The sequence below is a fragment of the Cryphonectria parasitica genome (genome assembly GCF_011745365.1).
Source record: "Cryphonectria parasitica EP155 unplaced genomic scaffold M406scaffold_3, whole genome shotgun sequence".
NCBI lineage: Eukaryota > Fungi > Ascomycota > Sordariomycetes > Diaporthales > Cryphonectriaceae > Cryphonectria > Cryphonectria parasitica.
The window spans coordinates 4,743,068-4,770,769 of record NW_024468911.1 but is presented as its reverse complement, the minus strand read 5'-3'; the positions used below and the strand labels follow the sequence as shown (position 1 = coordinate 4,770,769).

At 53.1% G+C, this 27,702-nt stretch overlaps 8 protein-coding genes across 8 annotated transcripts; 5 read left to right on the top strand and 3 right to left on the bottom strand.

Moving 5' to 3' along the window:
* Nucleotides 1-1,493: 1,493 nt before the first annotated feature.
* M406DRAFT_275805 (uncharacterized protein) lies at nucleotides 1,494-2,266 on the top strand (the record flags this gene model as incomplete). The annotated part of the gene is made up of 2 exons (XM_040918262.1): nucleotides 1,494-1,718; nucleotides 1,822-2,266. Coding segments are annotated over exons 1-2 (642 nt in total), but the record flags the coding sequence as incomplete, so codon positions are not given.
* A 34-nt stretch (nucleotides 2,267-2,300) lies between these two features.
* M406DRAFT_321825 (uncharacterized protein) lies at nucleotides 2,301-3,813 on the top strand. Its single transcript, XM_040919558.1, has one exon. It carries the CDS (start codon nucleotides 2,346-2,348, stop codon nucleotides 2,793-2,795), a length of 450 nt encoding a protein of 149 aa, XP_040778990.1. The 5' UTR covers nucleotides 2,301-2,345; the 3' UTR covers nucleotides 2,796-3,813.
* A 421-nt stretch (nucleotides 3,814-4,234) lies between these two features.
* M406DRAFT_216692 (uncharacterized protein) lies at nucleotides 4,235-6,473 on the bottom strand (the record flags this gene model as incomplete). Its single annotated transcript, XM_040915489.1, has 3 exons — nucleotides 4,235-4,329; nucleotides 4,446-5,976; nucleotides 6,390-6,473. Coding segments are annotated over 3 exons (1,710 nt in total), but the record flags the coding sequence as incomplete, so codon positions are not given.
* A 3,742-nt stretch (nucleotides 6,474-10,215) lies between these two features.
* M406DRAFT_350868 (uncharacterized protein) lies at nucleotides 10,216-11,588 on the bottom strand (the record flags this gene model as incomplete). Its single annotated transcript, XM_040922579.1, has 1 exon — nucleotides 10,216-11,588. One exon carries the CDS (start codon nucleotides 11,586-11,588, stop codon nucleotides 10,746-10,748), a length of 843 nt encoding a protein of 280 aa, XP_040778988.1. The 3' UTR covers nucleotides 10,216-10,745.
* A 4,354-nt stretch (nucleotides 11,589-15,942) lies between these two features.
* On the top strand, nucleotides 15,943-16,369 carry M406DRAFT_329071 (uncharacterized protein; the record flags this gene model as incomplete). The annotated part of the gene is made up of 2 exons (XM_040920390.1): nucleotides 15,943-16,114; nucleotides 16,170-16,369. 2 exons carry the CDS (start codon nucleotides 15,943-15,945, stop codon nucleotides 16,367-16,369), a joined length of 372 nt encoding a protein of 123 aa, XP_040778987.1.
* A 1,049-nt stretch (nucleotides 16,370-17,418) lies between these two features.
* M406DRAFT_329070 (uncharacterized protein) lies at nucleotides 17,419-17,936 on the top strand (the record flags this gene model as incomplete). The annotated part of the gene is made up of 2 exons (XM_040920389.1): nucleotides 17,419-17,842; nucleotides 17,878-17,936. The coding sequence occupies 2 exons, from the start codon at nucleotides 17,419-17,421 to the stop codon at nucleotides 17,934-17,936; spliced, it is 483 nt and encodes a 160-aa protein (XP_040778986.1).
* A 6,646-nt stretch (nucleotides 17,937-24,582) lies between these two features.
* M406DRAFT_70126 (uncharacterized protein) lies at nucleotides 24,583-25,111 on the top strand (the record flags this gene model as incomplete). The annotated part of the gene is made up of 2 exons (XM_040925317.1): nucleotides 24,583-24,743; nucleotides 24,898-25,111. The coding sequence occupies 2 exons, from the start codon at nucleotides 24,583-24,585 to the stop codon at nucleotides 25,109-25,111; spliced, it is 375 nt and encodes a 124-aa protein (XP_040778985.1).
* Nucleotides 25,112-25,251: 140 nt separating this feature from the next.
* On the bottom strand, nucleotides 25,252-27,066 carry M406DRAFT_275795 (GTP-binding protein Obg/CgtA). The gene has a single exon (XM_040918261.1). It carries the CDS (start codon nucleotides 27,054-27,056, stop codon nucleotides 25,338-25,340), a length of 1,719 nt encoding a protein of 572 aa, XP_040778984.1. The 5' UTR covers nucleotides 27,057-27,066; the 3' UTR covers nucleotides 25,252-25,337.
* Nucleotides 27,067-27,702: the final 636 nt, after the last annotated feature.

The window sequence follows — 27,702 nt, the reverse complement described above, 5'->3', positions numbered from 1 at the left end:
TCACTACGTACTTGGGCTTCCTGCCTTTAGTCCAGTCTGTGCTGCACTCAAATTCCCCGAGACCTGAGACATTCAGCTTGTCTATATCCTGCGCACTCTCCCTTTGAATGAGCTCCTTGCTTGTGAATATCAAGCAGTCAATATGAGGTACTGGTGCATTTTGATAGAGGCATGTTTGCTGGTGTGATCTGGCCAGTCAATAAATTGAATTGCATTACCTCCTTGAGGTGGTCCCTCAACGGGATGTCACAGGTCTGGGAAGCTTGGGCGTTCCCCTCCTCATTGAGGTGACCTGCTATCTGCCTGCCCTGTCTGCTATCTTGTGACTTTGATTGGGCAGCTGGACACACACACACACACACACACAAAATATCTGTAGCCTGTAGACTAAGCTACTGGGAGTGAGTAGGAGCTGTTGCATCTAATGTGAACCTAAGTAGGTAGCAAGTCAGAGAAAATGCTGTGGGTATGAGAAGAGTTAGGGCCAGCTAAACAACCCCGCCACGCCCCCCGGTCTCCCAAAAACAAGTGGGCCTCACCGATCCCTGTCTAGGTGCCCTGCTAGCCATTAAGCAACCACTCTGCTTGGGGACCTTGTCTACTTGACGTCGCCAGGTTAGGTTTCCATGACCTGAACTTCATCACCTCATCGATCCATCCGTCTTCCCTCACCTGCATCTCCACGCACTGCACTACAAACAACCTAATACCTTGTCCCTTGTTGATTTGCCTTCTCTTTTCTCCTTCTTTTTGTGACCCTTTTGCACTACCACGATTACAAAGGTACCTAATACTTGTGACTCTGCCCAGGACGCATCAGCCAAGGTTACCTCCTGTCGACGTTTGTGACTCTGTGTTGAATAGTCAGCAGACAAGCCAACAAGCCACCGGTAACGATACCCCGTCGCCCTACCTCCAAACATCAACAGAGCCTTGCCAATCACTGGTCCTTTCCATTCCCATTCACCGTGGCGTTCAGAGCTCTCCGCACAGCCGGCCTCTTAGCAGGCCTTGGACTTACAGCCTTGGTTGCCCATCAGCAACACCAACGAAACCAAGAGCAGCAATATCGTCGACAACAGCAGGCCAACATGTCCCGTAGTGGCCATCTTGAATTTGTCGACGACAGAGAGATTGTTTTTTGCCATGGCTGCTACAGTGAGTGGTATAAGGATGAGCATGGTCTACACTGCCCTGAGTGTCAGGGGGAGATTTGTGAAATTGTAAGTCTAGTCTCCTATCTCCTCTCTTCCTACAGGAGGCGCAAACCACACATACAGAATAGCAATACATCGTCTAACAAAGTGCCTACAGATCTCCCCCAATCATGACCCCCGCGATCACGAGATGCCATCGCCTGGCTCCTTTCCAGACCCAAGCGAGCAGCCCATAGATGAAGCATTTCCTCCCGACCATTTGCACCGGCCGCCAAACAACCACTTCGGTGGTCAGGGCGGACGAGGCCCGACCGATCCCAGCAGTGAGCAGGAGATATTCGCCCGTTTCTCAGAGACCTTGAACATGCTCATGGGACCCATACATACGATGGACCCGAGCCTCCGAGCTGATCGCGAGGCCCTCTTCGGTGGAGCAGGCGGTGGTACCCAGACAAGAACCTACACCACGCCAGGAGGGCGTGCGACCTTCTCTATCACCACCAGCTCTGGAGGCCGCGGGATGCACGGCCCTGACCCTGACCTCGAAGACAACTTTGGCATGTATGAGTACCTCCCTCCTCCTCCTCCTCGCCCCTCCGCCCAGCAGTCTCGGGATCATGGTTACTCCGGTGGGCCACGATGCTAATCAACCTTATATGAATAGGATCTTTGGCCATGCCATGCGCGGCGGCGGCATCCTTGCCCCCAACGTAGGCCATCCAGGCCTCGATGGCGGCATGCAGGGTCTGTTCTCCCTCCTGTTGGGCGGCCCCGGTATGGGCGTAGGCGCTCAGGATGCCGTCCATGGTGATGCCGTCTATTCTCAGGAGGCTCTGGACCGGATAATCACGCAGCTGATGGAGAACAGCCCCCAGTCGAACGCGGCGCCACCCGCAAGCGAGACAGCCATCAACAACCTACTTAAGAAAAAGCTGGACAAGGAAATGACGGGCGAGAGCGGCAAGGCCGAGTGCACCATATGCTTAGATGAGATGAACATCGGAGACGAGGTGACCGTATTGCCCTGCAAGCATTGGTTTCACGGGGAGTGTGTGGTGCTGTGGCTGAACGAGCACAACACCTGTCCTATCTGCCGAGCGCCGATCGAGACGCGCGATGCCCAAGCCGGTGGAAACGCTGCCGGCGGGCCCTTTAGTCAACGTCCAAGCCCATTCGAAAACCGTCCTGATGGCCCTAGATTTTCTGGCGTTCTCGGTGGACGCGGCAGCTTCGGTCGTCAGCGACAAAGCAACGATCCCATCATTCTCGGTGGCTGGACCGCTCCCAGCGGCCGTGATGGATCCTGGGCTTCTAGGGCGGCCGGCGGCGGTAGCAGCTCATCTGCACCGCGAACAGACGAGGAACAATCACGACGGACGCGTGTTCTCCGGGAGACCGCGAGGGCCGGATGGCCTGACACTGAAGTCCCCGCCTCTTCCACCTCGCCTAGGCGGGACTCCTGGTCTCCCACGAGCCCACCGCCGGGTGCATCGTCCGCTAGGGATAGATCCCCTATTCGTCCTCGTGCTGGTCGGACGAACTCGTCGAGTTACGTTTCTCAGCGGGGCGATCGGAACAGGCACAGCTCTGGAGATGGACGCGAGGACGGCGGACATGGAGGAGGAGGAGGCCCCATAAACTGGTTCCGAGATCGATTCGGTGGCGGCGGGAACAGTCACAACAGTAGTCAGAGTCGGCGGCGGTCCTAGAGGAGGCAGCCAGCTCCAACACGGACACTTCGAGAGGCGCTGAGACAAGTCGTCTCACCCCTCTCAGCACGACCTTCTTTCTCCCGATCTACGGCTACGACGTCCAGATTCTGGCGACATGTACTACGGAGTGAAACCCAATCATATGATGAGCTTATCGCTTCTATCCTCAGATCAGGCTCATATCCACCAGGATCCCAGGTGGTGGTTTTGGTGGAACAAGGGTACGAGCCAGAACCTGGGGTCTTGGTTCTAGAGCAGGACCGGTACGTTGTGCAGCTGCCCCGGCATTGAGAAACGTGAGGTGGTCAATTTTTATTCGAGGGGCCCCACTTGCTCAGCACCAGTTCTTCTCTCTCTCACTCTGTAGAGATGAACACATTTGGTACCACGGGTACATCAAATTACTTGTACAGATTAGAGGGAGGGGGAAAGGTCATGTGCAGAAACCCAGCACGCACTGTCTCGAGGTTGGCACAACATTAGGAAGGGAGCGAGCGAGCAAGTTATCATGTTTCGTCAGCATTTTTCCATTACTTCTCTTTAATGGACTCGATTTGATTTTGCCCTTTACCCAGGGCACAACACACACCAAAGCACGTTCCAGGGCAGATACTGCTCATCAATCCTGAGGCACGACTCTGGCATACAGGGACCAGGGTTTTTGGGCAAGAGCCTCGAAAGGGAGTCATGTCTCCTGGGCAGTGTGGGAAACCGTTTATCAGCATAACCTGCTACTCGGACTTGTTCATTTCTTTCAGGCCTGATGCCTAGCTTTGGAGACATGGGATTAGGGGAGGACATCTACATCAGGCCAGTTGAGGTCGCTTGCAACAGGACACTATGGAGATGGCTTATAGACCAGCCCATGAGGCAATGAATGACATTAGACAGCACATCTCTTTTTATGCGATGAGAGGTGGGGAATGGGGAAACAACATGACTCTGTTTACAGACCCCGGCAGATGTTGGTTTCTGATTGGCAACGAGCTTGATGACATGCTGCACCCCTGGGGCTCTAAGGTTAGTCATCACAGGTAGATACGTAGTCCAGGGCTGTACAAATCTCCATTTCTCATTCTGTAGAGATCCTGTCGCGTTTGTTTGATTATTTTCTTGTCCGCTGTTTATTATGAGAGTGAGACCATGCATGGCAAGGCATGTAAGCATCTGGAAATGCAAGCAACAACAAATGTGAGCCCAGCCAACCAATCCCTTCCCCTTTTGCAATGAACATGGACATTGTAATGAGTCACCATCGACTATGTGTGTTGGAGGAAGGAAATCGAAGGAAAGAAGAAGAGGAGGTATAGTGAGAATGAGAGAAACATGCTATAGAACGCAACAGATGGAGGGATAGAATGATGATCATAAAAACTCGCTCAGCACCTGCGCCCTCGTCCTCGCCACGTCGGAGCCGTCTTCGCCTTCGCCCATGCGGTTCATGATCTGGACCATGCGATCTGTTTTTAAGTTTTTGCCCCCATCCGAAAGGGGCCGCCCCAGTCAGCCAAATTGCCAAGATGTTGTTGGTAATGATGATGATGATTTGGGCGTTGTTGTGGTAATGGAAACTTACTAATGTCGCCCTTGCCCCTGACAAAAAGCTGATCTTTTGCAACAGTCTCGTCCCCGCCTGGCTCTTTTGCTGTCTCGCGCAGGACGCTGCCGATACACATGGCCTCGAGGAAGGCTCGGTGGCTAAAGACCCACCAGGTGCGGGCCTCTTGCTCGAAGAGGGTGAAGAGCATGAAGAAGGCGTTCATGGCCTCGTGGGCGGCCTCGAGGGTGCCGCGGACATTGACGGGGACCTCGGTGCTCTCGCTGGCGTGGACGAGCATGAGGTTGTGGAAGTAGTTGCTGGTGAGGAACAGGGTCTGGCGGACGGCACGGCTGTCCTGGATGGCGAGGGAGGTGAGGCTTTCGGCGTCCCAAGAGCGGAAGACGTCTGGAAAGGAGCGGTAGACGGCGCGGAAGTCGGCAACAAGCTTGGTCTTGTGGCGCGGGGTCGCACAGATGGGCATGTCGAGGCAGCGGGGGCTGCAGATGGACTCCTGGACGAGGTTGGCCAGGGTCCAGCTGCCGCGAATGTAGGCGGTGTCGGTAGTGGCGTGGCTGGTACCGTTGTGGGTGGTGTAGGCCTCGGCGGGTTCGTCGTAGAGGTCGTCGACGTTGACATCGGTGTGGGTGGCGTTGGGGGGCAGAGACAGCAGGACAGTCATGAAGGTGTCCTGCAGGAGGACGGCCTGCCACAGCTTGCGGCGCTCGTTCTTCTCAAAGGCTGTGGCCTCGGGTGTGACAATGTTGGGGTCGCGGTGCAGGCCCATGGCGTACGACTGGCGCATGAGAATGCCGGCAAAGGCCCAGCCGTCGCTGGCGTGGTTGTCGTTGATGAGGAAGTAGACCATCAGCACCATGGCCTGGATGGAGCGGATGGAGGCGCACGACAGGTACGAGGCGGCGCGGAGGGCCTGGTTCGCCGCCGAGGCGTACATCTCGGCGGTGTTGGCCTTGGACTGCTCGTTGCTGTTGGGGATACGCTGAAACTGGGTGCCGAGGCCGTACATGACAAACATGAGGGCCACAAAGGCCGGGTCCGACTGGCACCGCTCTTCGACGGAGAGAGCCCAAAAGTGGTCATACTCATCGAGGAAGGCCTGGCGGTGCAGCATGGGATAGACAGGGTCGACACACTCAAAGTAGCGCGTCAGGAGGATGTCGCACTGGACCTTGTTGGGCATCATAACTATGACCTCGTCAAGGCCCCAGTTGCGCGTCCAGATGTTGGTAAAAGGGTGGCCGGCCCCGATGCCAAAAATGTTGGAGCCTGTGGCCAGCGAGTAGGGGATGTTGGACAGGAGGCCCGTTGAGAGGGCGACCGCGGCCCTGCTAAGGTAGTTGTTGGTGGAGAACACACCGCGGTCTGCGATGTTAGGGATGGCTGACCTCGGGTTCATCACTGGCCCAGGCTTCTTCTTGGGCGGCTTAGTCGTCCGCCTGCCGCTGGCGGATGCCCGAGATGTCTCTTCCAGGAGGTTGGCCACCTGAGCGTACCGACACTCCGTCTGCCTCTTGATACATGCGAGGCAGTTTGGCCGACCCCGATCACACTATGGCCATGTCAGCTGTGTGAAAAGGAGGGAGATACAAACCATCACGAGATGGTAACATGAGCGTTGGTGCGTGTGGCAGAACGATGGGAGAGGGGTCGACATCTTGATCGTCGTCATCGTCGTCGTCATCAATCACTTTACTTTGTCCCTTGCACCGCTGGAGATTTAGGTGAAGTTCATGATGCAGAGACGAGGGTGAAGCTGGTTGTCGGCATCGTATGTAGTTCAGCTGAACCAACAGAAGAAGCAAGCAGCAAGAAAGGGATACAGAGAAAGAATGTCGTCCCAAAGAAAAGAAGAAGAGAGAAAGAAAAAAAAGGAATAAGAAGACCAGGGCCAATTGCTGATATAACAAACGCGCACACACAACACAACAACAATCAGGGGAGGCCAAATGAATGAAAGCTTACCTTGGTTTTCCTCTCCACGCACTCGAAGCATGACAGAGTCGGTTTGTTGCGCTTCTGTCTCTTCTTCTGCGGCTCACCATCGCCGTCGACGACCCCACTACTGAAGGCATAGCCTCTCGACTCAGGATAGCCAGTAAGAGTGGTGGTCGTGGTCGTGGTCGAGTTGCGGTCTGTGTAGTCTGTGGCCGTCGCACTTGGAGGCTCGGGTGGATAATCAGAATCACGTCTCCAGCTGGACAAGGCTGCTGGGCCTCCACTCCCCCTGGTGGCGGGCGGGCTGCTGCTGTCTTTGGGGTTGTTGATGTCGTCGTTGTTGTTCAGGCTGGGGTCCACGGAGCGCCTCTCGCTGCGGTCATAGTAGCTATCCTTGTGTCCTGGCGTCGAGGCATAGATGGTCCCTGGGCTGGGCGATGACTGTGTAATGGGTGGTCGATCCGGGCCTCCGATGGGCATAGGATTATATCTCGGTTTCGAGGGTTCCCCTCTTGACTGATGATGATCCATGGGACAGGACAATAATTTTTTAATATATTTTCTTATCACCGGTTGATTCCCGGTGACACTGGCGATCAGTGAGCATGAACATGAAGCAGGGGTTCACACTCTCTCTATCTCTCTCTCTCTTCCCTCAAGTAGCACGAGCCTCCCCCAGAGAGAGGCCAGGCTCCTGGACCGTGGATTCGGGACCCAGATGGGTAGCACGGCTATCCGGGAATAAGAAGGTTTGGGCGTTGGGTTTTGGGGACGAACGCGCTCTTTTTTTTTTTTTTTCTCGGCTGTGTCAGAGCCGCTTTTCGGTTCGGATCGAAGCGGACAAAAAGGTAAATCCAATCCCTTGGCTGTGAGTCGCCAAGGACCAAAAAAAGAAAATCATAAAAGGAGAGAGAGCTCGGCTTTGTACTGGGAATAAGGTTGAACAAGGAGAAAGAAGTGAACCATGATCCGCTTGAGCATATGTGGGAGACGAGGCAGTAAAGGAACAACCAAATGGACGGAATCAGAGGGGGGGTTTCGTTAAGGGGGGGGAAAGAAGTGTTGGAAGGGCTGGAAATAATAGGGGGATAAGCCTATGGCGCTATTGGTGAGGGGAAGAGCCGGAATGGGGATCGCGGCAAGAGCTCCAAGGAAGACTTGCCCCCCACCGGTAGAGACTACCCCAGGTACAGTATAGTCTAGACTGGTCCATCCAATACATAGGAAGGCACCCTCCTCCCTCCTTGACCATTTGCCATTTCTCTGTTCTTGTTTCCTTCCTCTTTTTATTCTTCCCTCGGTTCTCTCTTTCCCTCCTTCTCCCCAACGTCACCTCGTTTTTTGACCTCTCGTCTACTTGATGCTATACACAAATCTGTGCCTTCACCATCTCCATACATCTCAGTAAATTAATATTAGACCTTATTTCTGTGATCACGTCCGAAGTTAGATGCCCCCTCAGCTATTAATTACTCCCCTTCAAGCCTGAAGCTTCGCAGAAATTGACATTATTCCCATCCAGGGGAATGATCACATGCACTCACTCGCTTCAATATTTGAGGACTCCCACTCGTGTTTGGTCTCCTCAGCGGAGGCTCCACAGGCGGCACGTCTTTCACTCCACCTCAACAGCAGCCAGTTGTGAGACCCACACCCCTCTACTTAAATTCCCTCCGTAGGATCTCCCCATGCTGTGGTTATCGATGTCAGTCCGGATCCACCTTCCAAAGTCGTCACCGGGCTCCGTCCTTTCAAGAGGAACAAATCTCGGAAGGCATACGACCCTTTCCTATCCTATATCAAAAAGCACTCCCTTGCCTTATCGAGCCAGAAATCGTGAAAGAAAAGAAAAAGAAGAACGAAAAGAAAAGGAAGAGCTTGAACCCTGTTCTGATCACAAAGAGTGCAAGAATCACACGGATTTACATTTGTGTGGTAGTGCAGTGTCTGTCTCTCGGGATTTGGTAGATAATTCTTGTCACTAAATTGTTGCTAACGCCCTGATGAAAGCCCATCCTTGGGAAACTCAAATTTATGGAGAAAAATCTCTTGATCATTGTGTGATGATCTCTGAACTTCCTTCTGGATAATGAATGATCAATCTGCCAAGTCTCAACATCAAGGGGATAATCATACTTGCTGCTACATTCTAGCAACGTAATTCTAATAGAGGAAGCAAGTAAAAATATGGGGCTGAATGAGGTGCAAATGGAGGTCATCCTTAATCAAGCCAGACTCGATGATACACAAGCACAGAAGAGTGCTCAAATACTATCAGCATTGATGCAGCACAGCCACTTGCTACCCAAGCACACGTCGATTGCCAGGTTCATGGCTGAGGATCGTCATCGATAGATCCCAGGCTCGACTCACAAAGAACATGACTTCGAGTTCAACCAGCACTTCCAGACTTCCAAACATCTCTACCATTGTAGACTGGATATTGGGAATATGCACGACCTATACGCCAGTGTACAATAGTTACACCATTACTCCATTACTCCCTATAAGACTTAAAGCCAACGTTCGCACGATGCTTTGGAACAAGATTGATTCATACCATGTGCATCACACCGCTCAATATCGTGTCAACAATTTCGAATTGCCGTGTTAAGGAAAGATTCACAACTCAAATGTGAAAATAGTTTAGTCCTCTGAGGGTAGCGAAAATTGGGATCAGCTTCCAGAGCGCGAGAAAAGTGCGGTCAAAGAGTTATGCCGCGCGTATGCGCTCGCTGAAAGCTTTACCTCCAAGACACACACACACACACACAGTTAGGTCAAGCATGGCTGCGTCTGTTGGTATCGACTTACCCCTCGGGCTTTGAAACGATTCATGCTAGAGGAGCCTGTGGATCAGTCTGGGGAATTACTTATCTAGCGATGTGCTGCTGACATATTCGTCATACGACAATCACTTGATGTCTCGAACGAACCTCCTGACCCAGCTCTTTCTTTCATTTGTCGCGATAATGTATTGGGCCCTTTGCAAGCTTGTTCCAATAAGGAGAAGAAGAAGAAGAAGAAGAAGGAAAGGTGAGGTAAGAAAAAGAAAAGAGAAGAAAAAGATGCTAGTTCATTCCTCGGTACTTACTGAACTCTGGTTGGGACTATCTTGGCCCGTCCTGAGCACAGAAGTTAAGCGGCCCCTGTTTATGCTTCATGCAGGAGAAGGGCCTACCTCCTGCGTGCTCATAGTGACAAGTCGCTTTACAGAGTGGGCCTCCTAGATAGGAAGTACGCCATTTAGACCCATGCTGGACGGAAATTCTGCAATCAGTTTGAACAGACCATGAACAACAGCAGCCAAGAAGATCTTTACACAACAAACTTGTCGCATCACAAGTTGCGGAAATTGCAACCACGCTCCTGCGCTCACAACAAACAAAACCGGGGGGGGGGTGGGGGGGACGTGACATACCGAGTTGATCAACATAGTATATAAATCGGGCCATATTACAGGGTCGTCAGTCAAACCTGCAGCAATGACACCGTGTCATGAAGATGGGGCGAGAAGAGATGGAAAAATGGGGGGGAGGGGCGTGACGGATCCTCAGCACACTTCTGAAGTCATGATTACGAGTTTCTTACACGTCGAGGGCTGGGCTCTGCATTCAAGACCATAATTGAACCAAAAGAGTAAGAACAAGAAGTGCACTTCTACTTGATTGTTTTGGGAAATTTACACAGCTTGAGGAAATTGATGCGGGATACTAGAGAATGTGCGGCGCAGACCACAAGTGCTAAGAGGATGAGAGTGTCGTCACATGCGGGTGACTGCTTGGAGCGGGCTTGATATAGTATCCGTCCCTCCATTTGGCCTATGTTGATGCGAATTCATATTTGACGTTTTAGTTGTAGGCGTATATTGTTTTGTTACTACTCTGGTTTACTTACGTACTTGAGTACTTGGATGGCCAGGTACTATGTGCCTATATACAGCAAGCCTCCTTCTCACCCCCTCCCTACTTCTCTTTCTTTCCTCTCCAAGGCATGTGGGGGGCAGGCCAGTCGATATTCCTAGTATGGTACATGATTGCGGGGCTCTGGGAAGTGTTGCCTATGTACATAGTGTTCCTATGCAGGGCGGAATTCTATAGTTCGTACCTTTTCCTAAAAATAAAATAAAATAAAATAAAATAAAAAGGCAGGGGTCCAGGCCATGTGCCGTATAGGGTATATTCTCTTTCGGGAGCCGCGGCAGTTTATGCACCGGATTCTGTAATATTTGTGGTCCGTTCAACTTCCCCCTCCCTCCCAAATGACCAAAAATGCTGCCGCTCCAGCGGTTAAAGATGTAACAATGATAACAATAATAATATAACACAAAGTTTTTTAAGACATATACACATACCGATTACAGAATGACTTTGTAATTTCCGGCTATTCCGCACCTGAATCGTCATCATTAGAGCTGGGATCCTTGGAGTCCGAATCCTCCGAGTCGCAATCCTCCGAGTCGGAATTGGGCTCTCTCCGTAGCGGGTTCACCACCATTGTCCCGGCCCACCGGACAAGCTCGCCCTCACGTCCCTCGCGCCAGTCGAGGCTTGTGAAGAACCCCTCATGCGACACCGGTGCCTGGCTGAGGGCTTTGGGGAAGAAGTTGCAGGCGGCCGTGTTGCTGGCCTCCCAGATCAGCTCGAGGCGCTCCGCCACCACGGTGCCAGGCTCTTGGTTCCCGATGCAGAAGGGTAAGAGCTGGTGTCTCCTGAGCTTTCGGGGCAGGCTCCACCACGAGTCCAGGACGGTCTTGAAGAACTCGGTTCCATAGCCCTGTCTCCAGTATGCCGGCTTGATCAGGACCTCGCACCTGGTCCACCCCGAGACAGGCTGGTGCTCGGTGTCTGGGAGGCCGCCCTCGCCTATGAGCTCCCCTGTAGATGCCAGGAACGCCCCAAAGTACCAATGTCGCTCGTCGTACGGCGCCTGAAGGCGTGCGATACTCTGCCGCGTCTCGTCCAGGCTCCGGTCTGGTCGGCCCCGTGACGTGGAATGCATCTGCGTCTCGGGGATCCGCCGGAGCTCGTAGAATGCTTCCAGGTCAGACGGCAGGATCGGCCGTATGATGAGCCGTTTTGTTCGGATCACTGGTCGGGCAGAGATGGGCGGCAGTGGCCGGAGAGGCAGTCGAACTTTGTACGAAAACCAAGGAGTGATGCCCAGCTTCTCCCAGTCGTCTTGGTCGAAGGACATTTCTAGCTTCTGCGGAAAATCTGCTGCCATTGTGTGTGTTCTGGACCTCTGCCGGGGCTTTGTGGCTTGTGAGGTCGGGAGATGTGTTATTCCCCAAGCGAGAGAGGCGCTGGACCCCAAGAGGGGGGGGGGGTTCTCAAGACTCCGCAACTCGGTCTTTTTTTTTCTTCTTCGGTTTCGTGCCTCTCGCCTTGAGCCGGTAAGATCCAGAGAGAGACAAAATGTTGATTCAAGCGCTTGAGACGGTATGACGGGAGATTGATGCGAGGGACAGGCAAGGCAGGCTGCAGGAGGACGAACGCAGATAAAGGAAGTCAAGAAAATGCTGTGAAAAGGCTTAGCTGTTGCGAGAAGTTTGCTGATTGCAGAGACCGTGTGTTAGATGACTGAACCACCAACGCCAGGCAATGCCACAAACCCCGACTATTAAGTACTTACCTTGCAGCTCTGCCTGTTTTGGCCGTAAGGATGGATGGGAGCGGAAGGATTTTTGGCCCCCACTACCTTGGCTTTGCCCGTAAGTACAATTGAACTCTTTCGCCGTTGCGGGTGATTCGATACCCCCGCTGTTCCGACTCCGTCCTTGAAGGATTCCGCTTCCTCGTATGTGACATAGAGTTGGACGGGATGCCGCTCAATCAGATGACCACCAACCGGGGTCTGCTCCTTTCGCATTATATGGACCACCACTGCTGCTGGTCCCTTGTAAAAGGAGACAAGGCCGAGGGAGAAGAAGAAAGAGGAAGAAAAAAAAAGAAACTTTCAGTGATATGTCGCTTGCGTGTGTGACTGAATCAGACCGCTGTCGAAATACGACCTTGACCACTTTATGGTGTACGGGGTGCACTGTACTGTTTCCCTACGTTTCACGTCAGATTGGTGGATTTGCTGGTCAACTGGCCTATATTTCTGCCAATAGGGTGCTCTGGTTCATACAACGTAACATTTTGTGAGTGGGCCTAATGCATGCAGTCAGCACCGAGCGAATTTCATCCATTCTCGTCATATCACATATCCAACTGCTTTCTCGCCTCGATGCGGTTATGACGGTCCCAATACCACTGTAGTAATGTAAAACGGCAACATAACCGGATTGGCATGATGAATGCGATTAGCTGATATATTCCACTCGGGCTTTCTCCTATCACATGCATCGTCAAGGCTGGGAGGGGGGCAGGGACGTTTCGAAAAAGAGGAGCCTCAGAGCACCTCCAGCGGAAGCAGATCTCTTTTTTTTCCATCTTTATCTTTTCCTTCTCCAGGGGCAAGAGACTCCCCCACAGTGAATAATCAAACTCTGTTCCCGCTTTTCTCAAGACCTCGCTTGCACGGCTTCCGAAAATCAACTGCGGCTGGGTCATTAGGTATGAAGGGAAAACCACGGGAAGGTTGTTGTTCTCAACAATTACTGCAGGCCAAGTCGTCACGTGCCACCCTCATCGGCAACGGCATGCTGGCTACTACGTCATAAATGTTCTATATTTAGCCTTCGTAACCACCCGGCCGGCTTCCCGCTGGGTGATCATTTCTATGGTACAGCTTTTTCAGCTAGCGCACGGCGTATTGTCTTGGGGGAAGCGCAACACGTAGCTACGACAGCACATGGCTTGAATGGCCACACGCCCGCTAATAGCCCGCGCCTGGCGGTGATGAACACGCCTAGCTCTCGCGCTGGAATGTCGAACCTACACCGCTTCCTGCACGAAGATGCTATAAATAAGCCAGAAGCAACAGTTCTAGAACAGAATACGAAGTGTCGACGACCAATCTTGGGCCGACTACTCTTGGGCTTCCGTTTCACCGCTGAATGCAGCGCTTCGCAAACACGATGCGAGGCTGGTACACGCTTGACAAGGAGAAACGCACAAGACGAAGCAGCTTGAGCTCGTTGCCATGAGCCCTGCTGCCTTGGACCATGATGATCGGGCCCTAGCGTGATTCAGCTTGTCAATTTATAACGGGATCGTATATGTATAAGAATCTATATATGCACTTTCATTCGATCCTGAGAGAATGAATTACATCATGGGGAAAATTACTGACTCTCGTGGCCATGTTCAGTATCCTAAATGAAGATCGATAGTAGAGTTGATCAACTTGATGCCTGCGGTCTCTTAGTGCAGAAGAATTCATTGGTTATGAGATGCCCTTTGAGAAGGGTATATAGTTCGTATTGTCTTGATCTCTTCAAGGTTCCTGTACCAAACTTTCAGTCAATATCTAGCGGGTGGTTCCGGGATGTGGGGCCAAGGGAAAAGGGGAAGGAGGGCAAACAGCGATCATCTGCACTGTAACTCTAAGGCGTCAGACTAGAGGGAACACTTCATCAGTCTGCCCCCAAAACTTGCTCCTAGACTCACTCGAAGCGAAGCTGCGGGCGATCGTCTATTAACTTGCAGGCTAGCGAGTCCTCAGCTTGTGATATATATGGCACGTCAATTGTGTGAATATGCATATTAATTGTAAGAGACGATGTAACTGATCTCACCGACACACTGGTGACACCCGACATTCGATCAGGCTCGGCCCGTTGGATCCGCAAGCTGACCAGTACAAGGTCTGAGGCTTGGGCGCGTAATACACACTGGATTCACTCCTCTGGGATCCGATGACAATTCTGGGGTGGTTGTAATAGAGTTTGCACTTTTCACTCTACGGACAGCCGAGTGATATTAGGCTTAATAACATTCCTTCGATATAGGCCGCTTTGTGCGGCCCAACAAGTGTCAGTAGTATGATCATTATTGGATATATGAGCTGTCTCGTTCGCTTCCTCTAGTTAATACTTTCTGATGCAATGCTACACATTGCTGCACGTTTTCGCGGCAATATCGGTGTCTTTAAAGGCCTTGAAACAGGGCGTCACTCTATGATTCCAAAAAGGAAAAAAAAGGAGTGAAAAAAAGGGAAAAAGATGAAAAAAGATGATATAGCTCCAAGTTCAGAACCAGTAAATCATCGCCTCACTTGAAGTACTTTAGAGAACCATTGGTCTGAGATAAAGGCGCATATAGAGGAGATATTGGAGAGTAAAGATGACTCTTTGTCAACATCAATTCAGGTTTTCGTATGTTACTGCCCAGGGTGATTTTGCTGGTTGTATATTCATAACCAACGTGACCTGTCAAAGTGAAAGATGAGGATCGGGAGTTTTACGTGCAATCAACATTCCCATGACATTGTGATGTTTCAATGCTGAATCCCACACAAATATCTGTTGTGTTCCAAGGTTGTAGACGAAGTCAGTATTATGGGCTGAACCTTTAGAAAATAGAGTTTAATGTTCTGGCTGCTAATTACAGGATCTTTTTCATGTGTATTGTGACAACATGTATATATACAGAGGTATAGTCCAATCTTTTGCAGTAGAAAACATTGATTGATGCGCATCGAAAGTGCCAGTAAATTGAGCAGAGAGGGCGACAGTCTTCTCACGATGCATTTCAACGCTCGCCAGGGTGCGGCGTCAGGCATGAACTGGATCCGAAACTCAAGAGACTTTTTGGGTTTCCTACCCCTCATTACAAGACTGTCTTTCCTTTTTATTCATTCTCTTCTTCTTCTCTCTTTGCTCTGTAGTTTGGGGTAGTGTCTTGCCTTCACAAGTCTAGAAAGTCTGGAGGCTTTCAATACATATGCTTAAAACCACCACAGTCGCAACAAAGTAAGTCTTCGAGAAATTACCAGGCACCTTGCACAAACCTGGGGTAGTGCATGCTTGGGTCTCGGAGATCAAAATTGATTTATGCCTAACAGATCCCCTTGTTGAGATCCCGGCATAAAGGCGGGTGTTTCGAAACAGGATGAACGGATCGACCCCACGGCAACGACCCCTGTCCTGAAGTGGTCCACGATGTGCTTTGACATGCACCATCATGCACCTATTTAAAGCGCCCCCAAGCCGTTTTCTCTCCTTATATGCTACTACCATTCGTGCATCTTGGCCAGGGAGAGGCATAGAGCCTATCAACGTTATGCTATGGACCACCGGAGCGGGGGGCAAGGGATGGTGAGGAAAAGGGGAGGAGGGACGGAGACGACCTCCCGGGAGAATAAAGTGGACACTCCCTCCCTAGTACCACTTTGTTTCTGCTATAACATAGAGAATGTTATTATATTGCGAGGCATGGCATGTGTTTTCAGGCTCATTAAAAGGATGCCATGCATCCTCATGCTGGCTTGTGAGAGAAGAGAGTCTCTCTCCCTTTTGGCATCCAGTCCTCAGCTCTGGTCTCGGTAGCGCGCAGCAGGGACTGTGAGGCCTCAATCTCAGTATACATTCGTTTATCCATCCCTCCATCCATCCACTCATTCACTCACTCGCTACCTCTTTCTCTCATTCGTTCACTTCCATTCGTTTCCCTTCCTTCGTTCGTTCTTCAACATGGCTGCGCTCGCCTCTGAGTATCTGGCCGATCTTCTCGAGCCTGAAAGGTTTGCCGCAGCCATTTTTGGCGTCACGTTCGCTTTCACTATCATCTCGACAAATGTAGTCGGCTTCCGAACCTGGCTGAGGTTCCGGAGCAAACAGCTTGGCAACGATGACTACCTGATGTGTACGGCACTGGCAAGTTCACCCTCCCTGCTGTGATCTCAACGTTACCGGCGTAGCGCTCGAGGGGACCCTAGCAAGGCTAATCTTCGTCCTCGCTCAGGTTGTCAATTTGGTGCAGAATGCCATCGTGATGCATGGGACATTCGTGGGCATTGGATCGCCGGACTCGAAGCTCAACTCTGAGCTGCAGCGCGAGGGCAAGAAGGTTTGCGACCCCTTCTCAGCCCGTCAAACGTCGCCTGTGGTCCTGATCTGACAAACATTGTGATTCCAGTATCTCTTTCTCTGGCAGATCTTTTACACGATCAACCTCGTGTTCATAAAGACTAGCATCCTCATTACTCTGAAGCGGATCGATAAGGAGAGACGTGTGGCAGTGGCCATAGGGGCCTTAGGTGAATGAGGCCTGGGTGGCCACCCTGACTCACTGGCCTGGGCCATTCAATGGAAAGGCAGTGAGTCGCCAGGTACGCTAGCTCAGTTGGGACTAGTGCTAATTGCCTTCTATATAGAAGGCAATTGGCAAGCGTGCCTTGAGATAGATTAATTGAAGAATCATCTTCCCTTCTACCATTTGTACAGCCCCTAGAGTGCCTTCTACAAGTGGTAGCTACGATCATACACTGCATTGAGGAATTCCTTGAGGATTCACCCCACGAAGCCACTGCGCTGATACGCCCACCTGGGAAATCAGCGGCCTTGGCAACCCAAAAACACCAAAAGCCCACTATCGTGAAGATCGTGGCACCAAAACAACAAGCCCTTGGCACCACGCTCACCTGAGACTGTGCCACGGACTTCCCTGACGCGTTACGCTCACCTGAGACCTCGCAAACAGGCGTTTTCATCAAAAACACCACAAAAAACCATCAAAAACACGCCCACGGGCATTCACAAGCATTCACAGCTAAGCTGTTTTTTCCTTTTACCCCGTCGCTGGTGGAAGCCCTGGCAGTTGAAATCAGCAAGCACACTCTGATCCTCGCGAGCACCATAGACATCCTCGCGCAGACGCCACGAGTTACCCTGGTTACGGCACGCTCGCCTGAGAAGCCTAAACCATCCCCTAGCCTTCATATCCATCTGTTGCTTGTCGCCAATTGGCTTGATTAACAGCGATTCACTGTTGATTTTAACCCTGGCAAGACAATCAGACAAGCTGAGCTAACTATGAGCGGTTTCTCAAAGAACCCAACTCGACCACCTATCCACCGTGCTACCACAGCCGACCTGGCTGCCAGTCTGGCGACACAGCTAGGCAAAGACCCCAAACTTCTTCACGGACGCTCGACGAGTGAAGACGCGATGGCCTCTCGAGAAGAAGAGACCGCCAGTCAGGACAACCCGTTCCAGGCGGGAGACTACCATGGCAACAGCTCAGCACTGTTCGAGTCCCCTGCTGCGCAACGCGAGACTGGCACCCTCCAGCACGAGGACCTTGAAGAGCCAGCCAACTTCTCGAACAACCCTGCTTTCAAGGAATATATTCGCTACATCAAGACGCAGGCTGACGACGCGAAGATGGCTGCGGTGCACGCAAACCTGGAGATCAGGAAAACCGCCGACGCTGTAGCTCGCCTTGAGACCCAGCAAGCCACGATAGCCATCAAACAAGGAGCCCTCGATACTCAGGTCGGTAGGCAGACCGACATGCTAGCCCAGCTGATGCGCCACTTCAAACTTGGCCCTGAGGCAACTGCCTCGGATATTCGCTTTCAGGTCAGCAATGGTAATATACCCCCCGCCGTACCTGGACCCTCTCAGGGCTCAACCGCTCCCCGACGAACTGTTCACTACGGCGCTGGAGGAGGCGACCCTGGTGACTCGGGCGACGACTCCGACGACCAGGGAAGTGGTAGCGGTGGCCGTCATCCTCCCGACAGGCCTCCAGGACCTGGATCGGGCAATCCTCGTAGCCAGCGCGACGATACCCCGTTCTCGAACCGATCAAGCACCCAGCACGTCATCAAGATGAAGAGGGAGGAATTGGGAGTCTTCGACCCTGAATACGACGACCCCGAAGATGTTGGCATGGTTACAGTCGGCAAGGACCTCGTCTTCACTGATGTCTGGTCCTTTCTAGACCGTCTTGAGTCCCTCAAAGATGGCACGAATGATGCTGATATTGAGAACGAGATATTGCGCATGTTCAGCACCTTACTGCAAGGCGCTGCCATTTACTGGTGGACCAACGAGTTGACCAACACTAAGCGCGCCGAGCTTCGTCGAGGAGGATATGGCGTCGTCACCAATCTCCTGGCTCAGCGATTCGCCATGGAACCCACGCGTGCCACGCGAAAGTTCCGCGAAAGCTACCTGACCTTGAGAAACATTGCTGAGGACGAGTTTGCCCTGCGAAAGTTCATCCAGAAGAACCTCCGATACGCGCGCGGTATGGGCATTCTCGACCGCGAGAACCTCAACTGGAAGGGCGCCTTGAACGACATCTGGAGCAAGATGGATGAACGCATTCAGCACCACCTTGCCCCTCCTCGTCGCTACAACACCCTGGACGAGTATATGGAGGAGGTCGAGCAGGCCAAGAGCATCTTGGTCAACATCGCTGATCGACGCTACCCTGAGTACTACAGAGGAAAGGGTAGTCGTCGAGACCGTTCCCCAGCCCGCAAGTACGACTCTCGCACCAGCAGCAACCGCCGCGACGACCGAGATCGTCGAGATAACCGCGATCGTGATCGCGGAAGGGATCGTGGTCATGACCGCCGCGACAAAGATCGGTCAAGCTATCGTGACAAGAGCGTGACTCGTTCCTCAAGGTACGAGCCTCGAGATCGCGATTCATACCAAAACCGGGACTCCAACCGCGACAAGCCTCGGGATCGCAACCGCGACCGTGATTACGATCGGTCCAGGAAGGATGGCAAGTCTGAGGATCGCAAGAAACGCGACTGGAGTCGCCCAGCGACCTCCGACAAAAAGAAAGCCTACAACGTTACCGAGGACAAGGGTGAAGACACGCCCTCTGAGGACGACAGTGACGACCTACCTTCGCCTGGCGATAGGCAGGTACACTGGATCGATAGTCCTGGACGATCGCCCTCGCCAACCTCGTCATACTACTCTCGATCGCCTAGCCCTGTAGGCCGCGTCTACAACCTACGCGAAGTCGACCACCCAGTCAACCGCACGTGTATCTTCTGTGACAGAGAGTTTGATTCTCGAAGCCAGATGTTCCAGCACGTGGGCGCTTGCCAGGATCGAGACCAGAAGACGAACGTCTTCAAAGAGGTCAAGAGACGTCTGAAGCACGCTATGTCTTTTGGAACTACTTCGCCTGAGACAAGCATACCACCGGTCCAATACCGTGATGAAGACATCCTCACGGAAGCCACGCCCGAAAAGCAGCCGAACGAGCCTATCGGCGGTTACACTCACATGAAAATCACCGTACGAGCTACTCCCACCGGACCTGATATGACCCTCTGCAAAGACACTGGCACTGGTCACGACTTGGTGGACCGACAGTTCCTCAGTCAGTTCCCTGCCGCTGAGGTCTCGGTTCACAAGCCTCAAAAGATCGGGGGTGTGGGAAAGGGCACGATCACGCTGTCCAAATACGCTGAATGGGACTTCTACGCCTGTGGCAGGCGTGCCGACGGCTCTCCTGGACTGCTGTGCCAGCGTGCTGGGGCATGGATCGTGGATGACCTACCCGCTGGAGCCCTTATCGGCAACGGATGGCTCAAAGCCCGCAAGGCCATCATCAATTACGAGGACCAGGCTATCACATACCCAGGGCAAGGCAACTTCCAGGTGCCTTTCGAGGTTCAGCGTCAGGCCCTCTCACCTACGGTGCGAAAGGTGAGGATGGCCCACGCCTATGTTGTCAGCCCTGGCGAGACTGCTCAGGTGGCTGTGAGGTACGCTGAACTGCCCAAAGGCCGCTCATTCTCTTTCACATCGACCCACGGCACCGCGCTGAACGCGCAGGTCGATGCTTCTTCACCCCCTGTAGTAGCCCTGCACAACGCTACGGAAGGAGCTGTCAAGATCCCCAAAGGCACCCGCATGGGAACTATCCACGAGTGTGAGGACACGGGATGGTTCAAAGCTACCTTCAAGGGCGCTGTAAAGGCCCTGGCAGTGGCAGCTGCCTTGGGAGGACTGGCGTCGACCTACCAGCCGGCCGACACCCACGCGATAGGTGCACACAGCGTGCAATTCGCATCTTCATTGAAGGTTCCTGTTGGTCAGGTGGCAGTGAACGGAGAATTCGACCTCACGCCAGAGATCATCGCAACAGCCAAGGGCGCAGAAACAGAGACACGTCCTATTGGTGATTTCCTGCTAAGGGATAGCTTGTCCTCTACGCCTTACAGCGACGCTGTTTGTCACTCCCTCGGCGATATGGGAATGGCCTATGGCATCGACCTCTCGACGGATACCGAGGCACTACCGTCCGACGACCACGACCTCGACATACGGAAACCTTCGACCATTATCAAGGGATCCCTGGGCATCAAAGCCCCAGACGAAGCCCCAGCAATGGTCCTTGATAACGGCGTTCGCATCTGTTCACAGGACCCGGTCAAAGCTCGACAATTCAAGAGGATTGTCGAAAAGTACCCTGCTGTGTGGGAAAACAAAGGCCCTCTTGACATGCCTGAGGACCAGATGATGAAGATCCCCTTGATGGAAGGATGGCAACACGCAAAACTGAATCGTCCCCGCTACCCTGTTTCCCGCAAGGACGAGAAGTTCATCGACCAGGTGCACGAAGAAATGCACGAAGCTGGCCGCCTCGAGTTCGCTGACGACGTCTGTCCGTTCGCATTGCCGATCTTCGTGGTCTGGCGAACAGTACACGGGAAGGAAAAGGGCCGCATCGTTGCAGATCTCAGGGCCCTCAACAAGTGGGCAGTGCCTGATAATTACCCCCTTCCTCTTCAGTCAGACGTGATCGAGGCTATACGCGGTAAGCGGCACATCACGGTTATCGACGCCACAGCTTTCTTTTACCAGTTCCCTGTCCACCCTGAGTATCGTGACCGTCAGACCATGGTCACGCACCGTGGCCTTGAGCGACCAACAGTGGCCCTGATGGGCTACCGCAACTCGCCAGCTCACGCCCAGAGGTATATGGACAGGCTACTTCGTGACCACAGGCACTTCGTCAAGGCATTTATCGACGACATCGTGATCTTCTCAGATTCGTTTGAGGACCACCTGAAGCACCTCGACGTCGCCCTGAACATCTTCGACAGGAAGGGAATCTCTATTTCTCCCACAAAGAGTCACATCGGTTTCCCCTCGGTCGAACTTCTTGGCTTCTATGTCGACGCGCTTGGCCTGTCTACCACGAAGGAACGCACTGAGGCCTTTCGGAAGATGACCTTCCCTAGAAACCTCAAGGACCTCGAAACCTACCTTGGCGCGACCGGTTTCCTACGAACGATGATCCCGTACTACGCGCAGCTCGTGGAACCGCTTCAACTGCGAAAGACAGCGCTGCTGGCTGAAGGCCGTAAGCTTGGAAAAATCACACCTGGGAAGAAGTCGCAGCGTCAAGCTTATACACGTCGCACATACTACGAGCCAACAGACGCTGAAAAGATAGCTTTCGAGGACCTACAGAACACTATCTGCAGAAAGATGCGCTTGTACCATATGGAACCATTGCAGAAGCTGTTTATCCAAGTAGATGGATGCTTGCAACGAGGATTTGGCGTGATGGTCTTTCAGTTGAAGGAAGACTATATCTGGCAACCTGGCAAGCCGATCCCCTCGCACGCTATCAAACCAGTAATGTTCCTCAGCCGCTGCTTGACGAAAGCTGAAATGAACTACGGTCCCTCTGAGCAAGAGGTTGCGTGTCTGGTCTGGGCAACGAAACGCCTGCGCAAGCTGATTCAATCAAACCAAGCGCAGCCTGTAGTTGTCCTCACAGATCACGACGCCACGCGTGGCATCGTTACCCAAACGCGCCTTGACACCTCGTCTACAGACCGTGCTAACCGACGTCTTGTCAACGCCTCCATCTACCTCAGCCAGTACCAGTTCGACATTCACCACCTGGCTGGGAAGCTCAACTATGTCCCTGATGCCTTGTCAAGGCTGTCTGCAACAGGAGATGCGGAGGCGCGACGGAGCGACGAACCAGCCACTCTCGACACGGTAGTTGATGATCTACCCACAGTCTTCCTTGTCTTGTCGGAAGCACAAATGTCTGAGGATATGCGACAGCGCTTCTGGCGAGGATACAAGGAGGATACAGTCTATGGGAACATCATCACAGACCTGACAAAGGTCGGTTCAGCCGGAAAGAAGCCTCCTACCTTGGTAAACAATGAGGACATTGTCTCTGCTTCTAAGCCCGGCCACCCATTCCGCCTGAAGGACCAACTGTTGTACAACTACGACAATGATGGAAAAGAACGCCTTGTCGTCCCACGACCTCTGGTGCAGGAACTTCTGCGCGACGCACACGACGATAAGCACCACTTTGGCAGAGACCGCATGATGGCCGAGTTGGATGGTCTTCACTTCAGGAAGAAGCGACTGCTTGTCTCACAGTATGTCGATCACTGCCACGAGTGTGGCGCTCAGAAGAAGCAAAACCAGAAGCCAGCAGGTTTACTCCAACCGATTCAGGCCCCCTCTGAACCTATGCATACGATCTCCCTCGACTTCATCCTTGGATTGCCCTCAGTCGAATCAACAGGCACCCCGTGGCAGGTAAAAGGCTCCAAAGCCTACAACTCGCTGATGCCCGTCACTTGCAAGACCTCCAAGAGGACTCTACTGATTCCAGGCCACTCAACCTACTCAGCCAAGCAATGGGGAGCTGTCCTGGGCAGACAGCTGCTGTTGAGCGACTGGGCATGCCCTCGAGCGATTATCTCTGACCGCGACGCCAAGTTCACCTCAGACTACTGGACGGGCCTATGGAAGGCCTTTGGCACGCGTCTACAGATGACTACAGCACACCACCCTCAGGCTGATGGAGCAGCTGAACGAAAGAATCAGGATGTCGAGCTGGCTATCAGATACCACGCTGCTGAACACCCTGACGAGGTTTGGATAGACCTAATTCCCTCTTTGCAGTGGAATCTGAACAACTCACACCAACGCTCCATTGACGCGAGCCCTCACGAGTTTCTGTTCGGATTCAAGATCCAGTCACCGTCCGACCGATTAGTCAACATCACCAAACAACTGTCCGAGATACGCTTTATGCGTGAACACCTGCGAAAAGACGCGCAACTGGCTATGGACATCGTCGCAGCAGACAACAAACGCACGTACGATGCCAAACACCGACACGAAGAATACGAGAAGGGCGACAAAGTCTGGCTAAAACTTGGCAAGGCATACAAGCCACTGCTGCGCCAGGCCAACAAGACACAGGCTCTTCGCGAAGGCCCTTTTACGATCATCAGAAAAGTGTCACCTTTGGCTTATGAACTTGACTTCAAAACTGGTGACCGTGATGCTGACGTTCAAGTACACCCAGTGGTCAGCATTCAGTACCTGAGTCGGTACAAGCCTACCGACGACCCCTTCAACCGCCAGCTACCTGAGCCTGGCCCGATCGAGCACAACGAAGACAGCGATGACTCAATTGGACCTGATGAGGACTACTACGAAGTCGATCGCATCGTAGACAAGAAGATCGAGCGACGAGGTGGCAAGAATACAGTGCGATATCTGGTGCGATGGAAGGGATGGTCCTCGCGGCACGATCGCTGGAAGGATTTGAGAAGCCTTAAGTGCCCTGGCCTCATCGAGGAATACGAACGCGCACACCCCGACAAGGCTACAGAAATCCTCGTGAAAGACAGCCCAGCTGACCCCGTGAAGAGAAAGCGCGGCCGGCCTTCCAAGAAACTGTTGCCTGACGGCAATGAGGATGGAGAAGCCGTGCCAGCACGGAGGAAGCGAGGTCGGCCTGCCAAGGGCACAGCCTCCCCGGCTGTCAACATTGACGCGTCTGACAACGCGTCTGGAGGCCTCCCTGAGCCTGAAAAGGATGGAAAACAGGGCCCTGAGACCTCTCCTGGCCTCCGAAGAAGCGCGAGACTGACACGTGGACACGTGACCCCTAGATAGCTGCTGAGGACAGCAGGAACGTTTTTCCGTGGCCGGCACTTGTGGCAGTGGCCATAGGGGCCTTAGGTGAATGAGGCCTGGGTGGCCACCCTGACTCACTGGCCTGGGCCATTCAATGGAAAGGCAGTGAGTCGCCAGGTACGCTAGCTCAGTTGGGACTAGTGCTAATTGCCTTCTATATAGAAGGCAATTGGCAAGCGTGCCTTGAGATAGATTAATTGAAGAATCATCTTCCCTTCTACCATTTGTACAGCCCCTAGAGTGCCTTCTACAAGACGATTCGTCTACATCGTCTGGGGCCTCATTGCACTCGTCATCGTGCTGTGCATCGCAGGCGTTATTACCTTGCTAGCGAAGTGCAGGCCCATTCAGTCGAACTGGACTGGTGATGGGACCTGCATGGACTCGGACATCTTCGTTGCCCTCGCAAAGACAGGGTATGCATTTGACGTTGTGTCGGACCTGGCCATGGCCACTATCTCGACCCTCCTGCTGTGGAGTCCTGAGATGGCCGTCAAGTCGAAGATCATGACGGGTGTGGCTCTAGGCTTCGGTATCATGTGAGTTTAAAACCTTAATCCATTTTACGCTTGCCCGATTGTGATTCGACGGTTAGCTGACAACTGACGTGGCGCAAATAAGTGCTTCCGTCGCGTCGGTGTTGCGCACCGTGTACACAGATGCATACAGTTCAGATGATAACTACCTGTACAGCACAGGCAAGATCGTCATGTGGACCGTCATTGAGTGCAGCTTGGGGATCATCGCCGGCTCGATACCCATGCTGAAGTTCACTCGCAAAAGAAAAGTGCATGAGGACAAGATGGAGGAATTTGAAATGAACAAGAGCGACGCCGACTTCAGGAGAGCAGTCACAGAAGCAGCAGGGACTGCGCACCAAGACCGTGGTGCACCGAGGTCCTCTTGAGAGGCCGAGCTCGACGAGACGCAGTGAAGATATGGGTCAAGTTGTTTCGACGATTGAGAGAGTGTGTGTGCGAAGGGGAGCGGCCGGACTCGTCTGCCCTGGAACGTTTCATGATGCAATGTCAGAGTTTTCATGTTCTTATGGTGGCAGGAATCCAATCTCATTATCTCGAACAGCACTTTGCTAGAATCATGGCAAGCTGCAGTCTCCAATAGATTTGACGGAGCTAGTCGTCCAGCAGTCCCACGGTCCAGTGAATGATCCTGTCCACGCCCTGTCCTTTGATAGCGCTGACTGGTATAGCCGCACAGTCCTTGATCCATGCCTTCTCAATCCCGCTGGGATGCGGCGCGTCGCCGTTGGTCACCTTGGTCAAGTACTCTCGGAGCTCCTTGAAGTTCTCCTTCGCGCCCGGCAGGTCACCCTTTGTGGCGATGACAAACCACGGCTTCGCTGCAATGTGAAGACCCCTTTGGTTTTCCGGCGCGGACGGATACTCGGAGTGAATCGGCCATTCTTGACCAAAGTTTGGTCCATCAAGCCCTGCTTTGAGGTCATATTCAATCCTCGCTTCGCGTTCGCGGTCCAGCTCCTGCTCCTCTCGCATCTGTGCATAGAGGCCGACTTCATTCCACAGCGACTTGAGTGCCGCGACCGCATTCCCGGCGTTCAGGTCAATCACGAAAGCCAGCACGCCGGCCCTCTCTACATGACGAAGGAACGCAATTCCCAGACCTTTGTCGAGGTGAGCACCCTCAATCAGACCAGGAATGTCTGCGATGGTAAACCTCTTGCGCTGCCTTACGTCCACATCCCCCTCCCAGGTTTCATCCGGGTCCTGCCGGTGATAGCTCGTGACGATGGGCCTGCCACGGTTGTTGTCAAGCACAACGGTGCCAATGTTGGGCTGCAGAGTCGTGAAAGCCCAAGCGCCTACCCGCGCGCGACTGTTGGTCAGGGCTCGCACGAGTGTGCTTTTTCCCGCGTTGGGGAGGCCCACGAGCCCGACGTCCGCGAGAAGCTTCAGCTCCAGCTCGATCTTCATCGAGACGGCCTTGTCCCCCTTGGTCGCGTACAGCGGTCTTGGTACTTCCCTGGAAACAAAGTGGGGGTTTCCGAGCCCGCCCAGGGCACCTGCTGCGAGCAGAATAGGGGTCCGTGTGGGTCTGGACAGATCAAGCTGGATAGGTGCAGGTGGTTGAGCAAAGAGCTTCTCGCGTCTGGGGAGGTCGGGAATCCAGATTTTTTTCTTCTCGGAAGAGGCTATGCCTGGGTACAGCACCCACTTCTCGATTTCGGGGTTGTCGTATTGTGACTCCTCTGCTGACGAGGAGGATGATGACTGTGCTGTCGAGGTTTCTTCCGACTGCCCATCTCCTGGTGCGGCGAGGGATTTGCGCGACCGTGCTGCCCGTCTGCGGAATTCTTCGTCTGCTTCAGGATCCTCCCGGCTGATCTCACGAACAACGGTGCCCACGGGCACGGTGATGATGAGATCTTCACCTCGCCTCCCAGACCTAGTACCGCCCTGACCGTTGGTGCCTCTCGTTGCCCTGAAGAACTGTCGTCGTGCTAGCTTGTGAAGAGACGTCTCGCCATAGGCGGCCTGGATGTAGACGTTGCCGCCATGGCCGCCGTCGCCTCCGTTCGGTGGGCCATCCGGCAAGTAGGCATCGCGGGCAAAACTGATACAGCCATTGCCACCAGCACCAGCAAATAAACTCAGCTTGGCCTTGTCGGCAAAGTTGGTGATATAGTAGTCGTCAGGACTGGGGTCAAGCCTAGATGATGTCGACGACGGAGAGGTTGTTTCTGCCGACGCCGTCTCCGTTACATGGTGTCTGACCTTGACGGCCCTGCTTGTCTTTGGGAACCTGGCGAGAAAGAGAGATGGGTAGAGGAAAGGAAGAAAGGCTGGTGAGCCTCCTGCACAGCAAGGTGCCATCTCCACTTGAGATGATGGGCCTTTAGCAGTGCGATTGGCTGCTTGAAATGCATGCACGTCGTCGTGGTTTAGCTGATCGAGTTGCTGGATACTCTTAACTATGAGGTATGGGGAGAAATTTGGGCGTTACGATAAGATAAGAGAACCACATACGCCCACTCCCGAGGGGTGTGAGAACGGGAGAGGATCGTCCCCTCCTCGCCTCTGTCCACCATCCTTGTCGGGGTTTCCTTCCCCTGTCGACTCCTTCCCTCTTAAGATACCTCAATACAGTGCCTGAATAAAGCTTCCTCAACGCATTTGAACACTGGATTAATTTCCAAGATGCGCTCTCCAGCCAATGCGTTTCTTAGGGTCTCAATATTTCTCATTCAAAGCAAAGACGCCTCGCTTGATGCTCCTGATTAGGGCGTGTTTCACTTCTCACCAGCCACGGACTTTTCTGCATCTCATCATGCGGCTCTTTGCCGCTCGCTCCACATAAGCCCATCTCGCCATCCAAACATGGTCTCCCTCTTCTCCCCCCCTCTCCCATGTATCTGGGGAAACACAAGCTGCTGCGGGCCACACAGGCTATCCCACCGTCAGCTTAATAGTTTGTCTCACACTAAACCAATCTACCTGGGAGCCTTGCCCCGGCCGGAAT

What these genes read in the sequence shown, in the direction of transcription:
- M406DRAFT_321825 (XM_040919558.1), top strand. Translation starts at nt 2,346, where the DNA reads ATGGCCCTAGATTTTCTGGCGTTCTCGGTGGACGCGGCAGCTTCGGTC.
- M406DRAFT_275795 (XM_040918261.1), bottom strand. Translation starts at nt 27,056, where the DNA reads ATGGCACCTTGCTGTGCAGGAGGCTCACCAGCCTTTCTTCCTTTCCTC.